The following is a 12,781-nucleotide window of genomic DNA, read 5'->3' as shown; positions in this document are numbered from 1 at the left end:
GAAGGCGGGAATTCCTGCTCTCTCCTAGGGGTGGTCAGGGGCAGACTGTAGGCTCTGGAGCACACACAGGGACCCAGAAGAGCAGGACTCTGCTCTGAGTGAAGCCCAGGGCAGAGAAGGGACTTGTCGAAGACTATACAAGCTAACGGCAGATCTCGGTCTAGAGGTGCGCTGTCCAATACTGTAGCCACTAACCATGTAGCTATTCAAATTCAGATGAATTACAATGAAACACAATTTAAAATTCAGTTCCTCAGTTGTACTCGCCACATTTCGAGCACTCAGCAGCCACCCGTGGACAGTGGCCACCTCCCGGACAGTGCAGATACAGAGCATTTTCATCACTGCAGAAAGTTCTACCAGACAGCCGTGGTCTGGAGCCGAGCCTTGTGGCTCCATGTCAGTTCTCTTCTGTAAGCTGCAGTGCCCCTTGATGACACTGGTAAGGCCCCCAGCTCATAAACGCAAGAGTCAGAGCTTATTCCCTTTCTATAAAAATTACGATTTTGGAATGATATTCATCCCAACTTGCCCTCTGTGACTTAAGAGGTAATTCACTCCTTTTTCTCTCCATCTCTTAAGAGATTATAAATTTTGGATCAAGACAGCTCTTATTACATATTTATCATTTCAAGTGCTAAAAATCTGGCTAATATGAGTCTTTTTTATATTTTCCTGTTAGCTACACTTTGTATTCTAACATTACAAAAAGACAAAAAGCCATAGTGAGTCTCATGCAGCCGTGTCTGCGGATCAGCATGGGTGTCCAGCGGCTAGCGCTCTGCCCTGTGCTCAAGGGCAGGGTACTCCCCTTCTCTGCCTCAGTCCCAGCTCTCAGCGGGCCTGAGGTTTCCTGTCCAGCATCCCTGCTCCCTTTCCTGCAGTTACTCAGACACTAGCTAACGCTGATCAGAGTAGACATAGTGAAGATGCCCCCGTGGCCAGGAGACCCCAGGGAACTAGGAGTGTGCTAACAGCTATGGCAAAGGGTTCCCTTATGACTAATTTACTGAGGCAGAAGTATCAGCTGGAGCAGAAATCTGAATGGTGATTTGGGGTGTGTCACTCACTACCCCATCCTCAGTTTCCCAATCTGTAAGACGAGGCTGCCAGTGATTAACAAACTCGTACTGAGGGTCTTCTACAGACCACACGCTGCTGGGGTCACACAGGTGAGTCACAAGATCCTTGAAACCAAAAAATGTATTCTTCTGTGAGGATAAGGTAAATGGTAAGAAAATGACTCTGCAGTCAAAATAGCAGTAGGAAAAAAGGCCTCCAGGAACTCAGTGAAGAGAAGGAGAGACTGACTTAACTAAGGGACTCGGGAAAAGTATCAAAAATGCAGTGATACCTGAATTGGGTCTTGAATGATGAGTGGGAAGGGTTGCAAAGGAGGAGGGAGGCACGGGGGCAGTGGGCACCGCCCCGACAAAGGCAGGCCACGTGTGGGAGCAGCCACACGTGTGGTGTCTGGACACGTCTAGTGCACTGGGGCGAGTGGGTGAAGTGAGAGCTGAGACAGGGCAGCTGGCAGCAGTGGACTGGAGGCGCCCTGCACAATGCCTCATAAATGGTGGCCACAGGAGCACAGTGAGCAAGGAAGGGACAAGGCCACTCCAACCCCAGGGAGGAAAGCAGCCTAGATGGGGAAAGGCGGTGGCAGGGAGACCCACAGGTCACGTTCATGTTTCCCATAGCTTTGTCACAAGAGTCAAACAGGACACCTGTGAAACTGCTCTGTGAACTTCAGAGGCCACACAAATGCAGGGGCTCTGGGGCCAGACAGAAGCATTGCAGCGGTTGTGTCTGTGGGCGAGTCACTGCACCATGCTAAGCCTGTTTCCTCATCTATAGGATCAGTACCTTCCATAAAGGGTTGTTCTAAAGATTTTATAAGATCATGTCTCTAGAACATAGTGAGCACAAAGTTAGTGACACGAGGAGGGGGAGAGGGATGCGGGGAGAGGCAGTGTGGGAGGGGCCCACACAGCCGTTGTCACCATCAGGAACAAGTTCACTCATGTGCCTCAAATATATAAAGTACTGTGGGTGTGTGCACGAGAATACATATGAAGGTTCTTTGCTCATGAGAATTGGGGTTTACATAAATTACAAAACAATGTCAAAAGCACAGAGAATAATCAATACTACAAGGAAGAACGACGTTAAGGGTAAAAGATACATCACAGATGACAGATTTAAATGTTCCAAAATCTTACGCGAATCTATGTCTCTTGAGGCATTAATCCCCCACGCTGTCCCAGAGTGTCAGAGATCAGTCAAGAGGGTGCTGAGTCCTCCCTCCTACTCACCCAACCTCTGCATCCTCCAGACCCCGGAAGCAACTCTACCAATGTGAGACCCTGCCTGATGTAAGCCTTAAAGAAGGTAACCTTCAAGAAAATTATCGTAAACAACATTTTAAGAATCACAAGAAATTCTCCATATATCTTCTTGTTTAGATAAAGCTACAATCATTTAGCAAAATAATGATAAGTTTTATAAATTATAAATTGCAATTACATACATAGAGTACATTTTATAACAGATACAAACCTACTGACGCTAGTCCTTCAGGCCTGCTTGAAATTCTTATAATGTTCCTATCTCCCTTTAAGAAAAATATTTCATTTTCTGTGCAGGAAACAGACACGATATCACCGGATCCTTCCAAACCAGCAATTGTGGCCTGTGCAAAAAAAAACCCACAAAATGAGGCAACAGTAGTAAGTTAAACACATACACACATGTGCAGGAACCCAAAGGAGTCCAATGACAATTGCACTTTGTTTTGACAACTTTCTGAAACTTGTTAGAGTAAGTCAATCCAAAGTTAGGTAATATCTGACAGATATGTGACTTGGGAGTCCAACGATTTGCCAGTAAATTTACACGACTGAGCAAGCAGTTCCGCCCAACCCAGGCCACTCTCTGCACCATGGCCCCCCCTGCTCCCCACTCCCTGTGGATGGAGCTCATACTCCCTTGTAGGACCTGCCGGTTAGCCTCACACCACTGCCTTCCTCTGTGCTCCAGCTGCATCGAATGACCAGTCCAAACCCCAGCCCTGTTCCTCTGTGATGTCATGCCCGCTGCTTGAATTCTTTTCCTGTCCCTTGCTCGCTGGGAGACTTCCAAATTGATTTGGATGCCACCTCCTTGGGAAGTGTCCCCTGATGAGCTCGCCCTCCTTGGCGATGCCCAGGACTCCTCATAGCTCACAGCACTGTATACAAACCCCTGTTTGGCACGTCACCCCTAGGCTGGAATAACGTGCCGACAGGTCTAGATCCCCCACTGTGTGTACTCCTGCGGGAGAGACTAGTGTGCACTGCAACTCCTGGTTTTGAAGGAGCAAATGAAGGGACTGAGGATTCCCGTAACGTCATCTGAAAGCAGACAGCAACCAAAACACAGGACATCCTAAGCCCACACTGATTTTTAAAAAATTCTTGCTTTTCAGTCAACAGTGCAAATAAGAGACCGGTTCACTATAGAAGAGAAGAAGGGACTAAGTTCTTTGTTAACTCTTAAACAATTCTGATGAACAGCCAGAAACATGACATTAGTTTGAAAGCTGCCAATTGTGTTGCCCTGTTCAGACTCTGACGGCGGCCGCAACGTCTGCTCATGGGCAGCCCCTCTGTCTCCATTTCTCCACCTATAAAATGAAGTTAATTATAACTACTGAAGAAAGCCCTGGGTAAGTGCTCAGAAGAGAGGGACTGATATACAATTACAAAGTAGCTTGACCCCACTAATTAATAAATGTGCATTAAGTTCAAAGAGTACCCAGAGAAAAAAGACAAGTTAAATTCTCTGTAATTGGGGAAGAATACAAAAACGTCTTTCAAAATGTTCCTTAAGAAACAGAGAGCTAAAAGGCACCTTGGTGACCACCCGACTCCACCCCATGTTCCAGGTGAGGAGGCCAGGGGGGGCAACGGGAGACTCTGGTGAGAGGCAGAAGCAGGTGAGAATCTTCCAGGAAGAAGAAGGTCTAGCCTGGCTCTGCCTTTTCGGGTCAGTTTTCTTTCTACGAAACCAGTATGACCAGGCACGGCTGATAATAATAGTTAAGAAGGCTTCAAAGAGGTGCAGATGAATCTCACTTTCTGGTGACACACACCAAATCAGAAAGCCCTTTAATGTCTGCAATGAAGCTCTGCTTAGGAAAGAAAAGGGTGTCTGTCAGAGGGCTGCTGGCCTCCAGAAGGGAGTGGGGGTGGGGATGGGAGGCGAGGAGGTTATGTACCAAAAAAGCAAAGCTCACTCCCGAGACAGCGAGAAGCTGAAGCTGTACCAGACTCTCATGGTAGTCATCTGCTATCACTCTGATTATTAGAAGCAGAAGTTGTCTCCTACCATGATTTAATGATGCTGGAAAGCTGTCCAACATACATCATTGAGTGGAAGAAAAACAAATGGCAAAATAACGTGGCTCCATTTGGGTGGTGGAAACCAGGGAAAAAAACAGAGACCCCAGTGCCGCACAGCGCCATCCTGGGTGGGCCTTGGGGAGCAACTCCCTGGGTCACGGTTTCCATCATGTTTGAGTTTTCATCTATTACGCTCACACTAATTTGGTCAGAAAAAACATGACCCAAACAGACTACAAAGAACAAGTTTAATTTTGTGCTTAAATACAAAAAAACCCCACATAATTTCCTGGCAGGGGAAAGGACTATGAAGATTTAAACCAAATATTTTTTCAAATCTACAAAAATAACCAAAGCTTCATTTGATTTCCTTGAGCAGCCCAATGGAGAAAGTGAAGCATCAGAATCAATACTGTTCCTTCGATCACCCCGAGAGAACTGAGCAGAAGAGTCCGTAAACATTCTCCTCACTGTAGAAACCAAAGATGTGGTACAACCACTTCACTCACCTGGTTGATGGTGTCTAGAAGGTAGATACTATATTCATTCCAGCTCAAGACCCAGCCTTCTTGAAAGAAACATGAAACAAGGCCCAGGTGTTTCTCGGGTAAGCTGCAACTGCCCCTGTCAGAGGACTCCAGACGCGGGTACAGTTCGAAAGGCTTGACTCCTCCAGCAAAGACATCCTTTAAGATAAATGTGGCTTGAACAGTCCCATGGATGTCAGCCTTCCATAGCCGGAGCCCAGGCCGTGACGCATATAGGGTTAGATCACTTTGCTTACAAAGTCCTGGTATAAAACAAGCCCCAAATTTGCCAGTGCTGAAATTAGAGGAAGAAAAGAAAGAAAAAGAAAAAACCAAGCACGGAATGACTTAACATGATATTGTTGTCAACTTCTGATATTAACTATAACAAAATTTTTTGGCTGAGCCTAAACAAGACTGATTTATTTTCAAACCCTCTTCTACAGCTTTTTTGTTGTTAATTGAACCACACTATCATCCCTGTGCCCACAGGGCACAAGGGCACTGTCAACACTTCCTACAACACCCTCAGAAGTGTGTAACCACCACACACATGTCATAATTAAAGTGGTGTTGGTGGTTAAAGTTCCGGGCTCTCTGCTTCAGTGGCTGAGGGTTCGCAGGTTCAGATCCCGGGTGTGGACCCACTCCACTCATCAGCCAAGCTGGGGAGACATCCTACATACAAAGTAGAGGAAGAGTGGTACAGATGTGGGCTTAGGGCTAATCTTTCTCCAAGCAAAGAAAAAGAGGAAGATTGGCAACAGATGTTAGCTTAGGGTGAATCTTCCTCCCTTAAAAAAAAAAAAAAAAAAGATAAGCATATTTCAAAAGTGAAACTGTTAGATTGTTGGGTAATTGCTGGGTTGTTGAGTAAGAGCACATTCAAGTTTGGAAGACAATTTCAAACTTTTTTCAATGTCATTACACCAATTTCTACTGCCATCAGCAATTTATACATACTCATGGTTCCACATCTTTGCCAATTCTCAGACTTCTACCCGAGTTCAAATTTTAAGAGTTTCAGTTCAACCCTAAGACCTGCTGATTCTCTCTCTAAAATGTTCCTCTAATTATGAACAGTGGAAAGAGTACCAGCTTCAGATGGAGACCTCAGCTGGATGTTCAGCTCTGCCATTGAATAGCCATGCGGTGCGTAACCTTTCCAGACCTCAGTTTCCTAATTTGTAAACCAGGGGCAGCAATTCCCACCTCAAAGGCTGAAGTGAGGATTAAATAAGGTAATATGTGAAGGCACAAAAGGCAATAACTGTGACACTGAAAGTCCCCACAAATGCTTGACTGCCATGCACCAGGCTGCAGGTGCTCACAGCTGGGAGCTGCCTCGAATTCTGCCCGTGTCACCATCGCATGTTCTCAAGTGTGCTGTGCCTCCCTCCTCACCCTCACTGCACACACCCGACCCCCTGAGGGGCTGTCCCCACGGCTCATCCCACACAGTCACACAGATAAAGCTGTTTGGGCACCTCTCTGCACGTTGGTATCATACTGGGTCCCTCTGGCTCCTCAGTAACTAAATCCCTCTGCATAGGGTCCAAAGAGGATATCGTGTATCAAATTCAGCTTTGAAACAAAGATTGTTAGACTAACCAAGAATGTTCTGACACTGTGGATCCTTCATGGACAACTCTGTAATCAGCATGATGTTTAATTACTGCCTTTGGAGGATTTGTTCTGGAAAGGTTCTCTAAATAAAGCCAAAGGAACTCTAGCTGGGCAGCCCATAACCTCTTCCTCCTGCCTTTCCTGTCAGATCAATTTCTACGTGGTGACGCAATTTTTAAATTTGTTTTCCTTCTATTTATGGAGCCTCTTAAAAATCTCTTGTCACTTCCATTTTGATTTGCCCAGCTTAGGTAACTAAAGCAGTCATTGTAATGAACATTTTGGGAATTCCTACACTATGTAAGACACTGTCTGGTGCTGTGGCAACATAAAAGATAAACCCTGGCCCTGTCTTACAGCACACTGCAGCGGACATTGCATGGACAGTTACACAGCAGCTGGGAGGTGCTACATCTGAGGCTCACAGAGCTGCCTGAGGAGTACAGACCAAGGGCACATGCTTTGACTGGGCACAGAAGGCTAGAGCTTGGACACTGAGTGGACTATTACCAGGTTGAGAAAAGGCGTACGGGCATTCCGGGGAAAGGAAGGTGCAGAGCAGGGTCCTGGCAGGTGGTTCCAAGGAACTGCTGGAACCTGTAGCTCCTGGGTCAGGGGAAGGCTGTCACACTGGGAGAACCAGCTGGAGCCAGGTGCAAGTCATCCTAAACCCCCGACTCAGCCACAGACCTGAAATGCTGAGGGCTGACAGGGAGCCCAAACGGGACAATGGAAGTCTAATAAGCCAAAGCAGCCTTGACAAGAATCTCAACGGCCAAATGCCCACGGCCATCAAACAGGCGTGACGGTGACACAGGTCCAGAACTCGAGGCTGGCTCTGACTGGGTGCAGGCCCCACACCTCCACAGCCAGCACGGACTGCAACACGCAGGTGCTGCCGGCACAGGACGTCCTTGACGACTAGACTGCAGGAGATGTGGTGGGAGGTATGGAGAAGGTTCTGACACGTAAAATAATACAACATAAACACAGAGCAGAACGAAGCTGTAACATGCGTTTGGGGATGGCTGGGGTCTGAGATCTTCTGGGAGTATCATATATGTTTTGTCCACCTGAGGAGGTTCACAGACTTGATCAGAAGACGACCTCATCTTCTACTGCTGAGTCTCCCCACCTGTACCTGTGCTCGGCTTCCCATGGAGAGAACATCCCCAGCCCTCTTCAGCCCAACCTGGCCTCTGATGTCACCCACTAGAGGCCTCCATGCATGCAAAGACCTGCACCGCCATTTTGTCCTCTCTGCTGGCCCACGCCATCCACCCAAGGTGCTGCCACACTGTCCATCTTTAGAAAACTCGCACCAGACCACACATCCCCTCTAGGCAGCCCCTAGTCCCGTGTTCCCTTCTACAAAAAAGTCCTCCAAAAAGTTGTCTACACTCACTGTCCTCTCCCTTCTCCGCTTCACGATGACACCCAGGGGCCAGCCTCCATGCCCACTCCTGGCACTCCTGCAGTCACCTCCGCAGCGGCCCCCTCCTGCCCGTCTCCAATTAAGTCTCCACATGGAACCAGGGTGAGCTCTAAAACGTTGCTCAGATTGTTATTCTCCTGCCTAAAGCCCTTCCATGGCTCCCCTGGCACCTAGAATGGCTCGGGCCTTCCTTTCCAACCTCATTTCACACCAGTGCACCCAACCCACTTCTCCACAGCCACCTCGGCCCCCTTCCGGCTTCTTGAACTTTCCAAAGCCCAGCCAGATCTGGGGCCTTGGTGTTTGCTGTTCCCTGAGACCAAAATGCTCTTCCACCAGCTCTTCTCACGTGGAGGCCCTTCCTGACCTTCCATCTAAGAGAAGCATCGGCCCCTAGCCCAGCAACTCTCCAGTGCTTCACCTGATTTGTCCTCCCAGCATTTACTGCCGCCCACACACGGATCTCGCTTGAGGGCAGAGACCTGCCCCCTTGCTCGCTGTGTGCCGCTGTGTGCTGCCCCATCCAGCACTCACCAAATACTAGTTGAATGAAGCACCTCCTCCAGGGGTGGACACGGCTGGGGCCCTTTTCTAACTATAGTCTCAAACAGCACACAACAGACAGACAAGCCTTCAGGACACAGAAGGTTAACAACCTTTCCATTTATTCTGTTATCCCCCATTTCTCTAAGGCTCAATAAAATGCACCTCCCTTGGAAAAAGGGGAGACATTCACTTGTGTCTGCATCCTGGAACAGTGCCTGGTACAGACTACGCTTTTAATCAATGCTGCCAAAAATACTGACTACAGAAAATGCACCAGAAGAGGTTCACAGAAAGTTGCTGAGGTTTCCACAGAAGAGGTCAAAAGGCAAGGTTTTAAGAGAGAGACTGTAGGGTATGTGGTCCACGTGAAAAGTAATTGGTTTTTAAATCTCTCTCTTTACAGTCCACCTTCCTTCCAAAAAGACACCATGCCGTAAGACACTGACAACCACCCAGGACAAAAGGTCAGGGAGAAGAGTGGGATACTCCGGAGGGAAAGTCAAGACCAAGTTCTGCAGAGCCACTACGCCCAAGCTACAAATTCGCTGACTTTTCCAGGGGCCAAGAGGGAGACTACTGTTATAAAAAGGCCAAATTGTTGGTGGAATTAAGGGAGTATTCAGCATGGAAAATAGAAGCTGAAGGGGAGGCAGGGCAGTGTCTTCTACTAACTAAGGGCTGCCATGCAGAAAGAGAATAAACTTGCACTGTGTTGCTGCAAAGCACAGGACACAGAATAAGGGCCGCAGACAGGAGCAGAGGCTGGCTCCTCCCATCTGACCTCACCCGCCCCCCTCCCGTGACCCGGCACCACCAGCACCGCCAGCCTCAGCGGGCCCTCATCAAGGCCTGCCAACCCCACTGTGTTTCCAAGCCGGCCTGCTCTCCACTGTCCACAACGCCACCCAAACCCTCGCTGTGTTCCCCGAGCCCATCTGCCACCCTGCCCCTCTGGTGCTCTGTAGGAGCTGGGAACTCCTCCAACTCCTGTCGCCCAACCCACAACCTGCAGGCACTGATGCCCATCCTCTCTTCCTCCCCCTGTCTTGGCTCCCTGTTCCCCTCCTTCTCTTCTCAGGATAAGGAAGGGTTAACTCCCCCACTCCACCTCCCCCACCCCTCCTCACTTACTCCACCCCCACACAAACGGATGCAGAGTCCTTTCTACAAGCATGCTTTCCAGGCGGGGCAGGGACTATGAACTGTAGGTCACCCACCCGCTCCCCAAGGCTGGTAGGGGTGGACTTGGCCTACCCTTCACTGTTTTTCTTCCAGGTATCAGGTCAAAAGAGGCACCATGTCTCAGCCTGGAACCCTTCACCCTTACAGACCCTCCTCTTCACTACTTCCACCGCTCCCTCCAGCCCCAGCCCTTCAGGAAGTCTTTCCTCCCCCGCAGGCTGGGCTGGAAGCCTGTTTCAACTCGAGCAGCACCCTGCACAGTGCTCCGTAGCACGTAACACAGTGGTAACCACTTGTCTGCTGAGTTTATGAAGTTTCCACGACACAGGCTCACATCTGCCTTGTCTACTGGTTACCCCAAGCCTGCCACAGGCTGCATAGTGCACAGACGACAGAGGCGCTCGGCAAACGCTGGCTGATGGAGGCGAGAGCTCCACGTCCTTGACCCCTCACTAGAGCTGTGGTGGAGGGGTGGCCATACAAGGAGTGGACAGAGAACAGACCACCCCAGAGGCTTCTCCAGACCTCGACACTCGAGGCAGAGTGGCCTGCACATGCAGGAGGATGCACTCTTCCCCTGCCTGACGCAAGGACAAGGCGTCCTGGGCAGGCTGGGGACCCACCAGGAACCCCAGGCTTAGAGCTGCTGTGGGCTTGCATACGGAGAACAGGAAACCCAGGAAAACTAAAAGGCCCTTCTGTAACCAGCCAGCTGGAGCACTTGGGAAGCTTACCTTTTCCTTGGTTGTGTTCCAATTTGCTTGACAGACTTCTCTTCAGTGTAAAAAAGCAGACTTCTTTGTAAAGTAGAGACAAGCAGCACCTTCTGGCTATAGTCCAGCTGCACAATTGAAGACGGCTCTTCCAGCACCAAATGGGAGTTACAGATGCCCTGTCAGAGAGTCCAGTTACACCCAGCTCAACGTGGGCACACAGCACCCGACTTCCGCGATGACTGGGAAGCACCCTTCCTGTTATTTGTTAATTCCTGCTATTAAGTGTATTTATACCTTAAAATGTATGTGTTAATTCTTGTCAGATTCAGTATCAACCCAGTGCAGTGAAATTATTTGGAAAAATCCTTACTAATGAGAAAACAGTCAATGTTAACATCTATCTCAGGCGACATCGTTTGACAAGAAATATTTAAAAATTCCGTATAATTTATTTTAAAATGTTCTCAGTAGATATTCAAAGAATCCATAAAAATCTAAGCAGAACTATGTTGCACAGTGCATATATTTATTCTAACACAACATAATGGGACTTTCTATAAAATTATTGTGATAACAAAGTTCATATTACACTCTTCTCCCACACAGAGCTCAAACCAATTTGGGGGACATTGTATCCTTGCCCACAGAAAGGGTCAGAGGAAACAGGTTAGAAAGAAATTAAAATGATATTAAATATATTAAAGAACAAAGTAAAATTCTAGAAGGCATTTTACTGCTAACACAAACTAAATTCCTTGGCGTCAAAAATCTGCTTCAGGGACTGGCCCTGTGGCCGAGTGGTTAAGTTCACGCGCTCCACTGCAGGCGGCCCAGTGTTTCGTTGGTTCAAATCCTGGGTGCGGACACGGCACTGCTCATCAGGCCATGCTGAGGCAGCGTCCCACATGCCACAACTAGAAGGACCCACATCGAAGAATATACAACTATGTACTGGGGGGCTTTGGGGAGAAAAAGGAAAAAATAAAATCTTAAAAAAAAAAATTCTGCTTCACTCCAGGGGCCAGCAAAAAGAGGAGGACTGGCGTAGTTAGCTCAGGACTAATCTTCCTCAAAAAGACAAAAAACAAAAATCTGCTTCACTCCTCTCCTGTACTAATGTCTTCAATTATTTAAGAAATGTTGGGCTGGCCTGGTGGCGCAGCAGTTAAGTTCGCACGTTCTGCTTCTCAGCAGCCTGGGGTTCACCAGTTTAGATCCCAGGTGCAGGCATGGCATCCCTTGGCAGAAGCCATCCTGTGGTAGGCATCCCACGTATAAAATAGAGGAAGATGGGCATGGATGTTAGCTCAGGGCCAGTCTAACTCAGCAAAAAGAGGAAGATTGGCAGTAGTTAGCTCAGGGCTAATCTTCCTCAAAAAAAAAAAAAAAGAAATGATGCAATATCATAGACTTTTTTTGGGGGGAAAGAGGGAACTGTGATCAGATTTATTGGTAAAATTTACATATAGTAAAATTCACCCTTTTTAGATATGCAATTCTATAAATTTTGACAAAAGTATACAGTCATGTAACCACCAACACAATCAAGACAGAGAAATTCCCATCACCCCAAAAACACTGAGCACTTTTAAGACAGATTTTCTTCCCACATTTGCAGTTATGCAGACTGTAGCTTTTCAGTTTTTGACTTAGCTTGTAATTAAATTAAATTTTTTGTACTTTATTTCTGCAAAAATATGCAATCTCCCATGCCTTTTTTTGCAAATCTCACGAAATACTTGCGTCTTTTAAAAAAATTATCAGAGGGCCAGCCCTGTGGCTGAGTGGTTAAGTTTAGTGTGTGCCACTTCGGCAGCCCAGGTTCAGTTCCTGGGCACAGACCTACACCACTCATCAGCAGCCAGGCTGTGGTGGCGACCCACATACAAACTAGAGGAAGACTGGCACAGATGTTAGCTCAGGGCAAACCTTCCTCAGGAAAAAAAAAAATTATTGGAGCCTCAATAAAGCTGGGGGAAAAAACGATCAGAGTGCTAACTAAGAACGATGTTTTTCTGCATGTGATTTTCTCTTCAGTTCCTAAGCTGGTGCATGAGGAGTGTTTTCTCTGTGCCTGGAGGAGTGGCAGCAGGAAAGTATAAATACAGTGGACCCTTAACAAACTTAACAGAACATTTCCTGCAGAGCAGCAAGCAGTCCTCAAAGCGTGGTCCATAGTCCCTGAGGGTCTCTAAGACCCTTTTCAAGGGGTCTGCAAGGTCAAAACCATTTTTATTATAATTCTAGGTCATCTGCAATTTTCACTGAGCTGACATTTGCACTGATGGTATAAAAGCCATGCTGGGTAGAGCTGCCGGAACCTTGAGTCACCTGAATGGAGCAGGGCACCAAACTCCACTAGTCATG

The 12,781-nt window shown here is 47.7% G+C and overlaps 1 protein-coding gene across 6 annotated transcripts in view; it reads right to left on the bottom strand.

Annotated features, from left to right (window-relative positions):
• TECPR2 (tectonin beta-propeller repeat containing 2) overlaps positions 1-12,781 on the bottom strand; it is a 101,149-nt gene that overhangs the window by 59,442 nt on the left and 28,926 nt on the right. For all 6 annotated transcript variants that reach the window (XR_006886290.1, XR_006886291.1, XM_046647146.1 and 3 more), the window contains exons 5-7: positions 10,433-10,590; positions 4,892-5,204; positions 2,560-2,692 (exon numbers count right to left, since the gene is read on the bottom strand). Coding sequence is in view for 4 of the 6 variants with exons in the window: in XM_046647146.1 (XP_046503102.1) it covers positions 2,560-2,692; positions 4,892-5,204; positions 10,433-10,590 (604 nt within the window). In the remaining 2 variants the exon portion in view is untranslated. The remainder of the gene's footprint in view (positions 1-2,559; positions 2,693-4,891; positions 5,205-10,432; positions 10,591-12,781) is intronic.

This window comes from Equus quagga, chromosome 20, assembly GCF_021613505.1.
Source record: "Equus quagga isolate Etosha38 chromosome 20, UCLA_HA_Equagga_1.0, whole genome shotgun sequence".
NCBI classification, from domain to species: Eukaryota; Metazoa; Chordata; class Mammalia; order Perissodactyla; family Equidae; genus Equus; species Equus quagga.
This window is presented reverse-complemented; position numbering and strand designations above follow the sequence as displayed.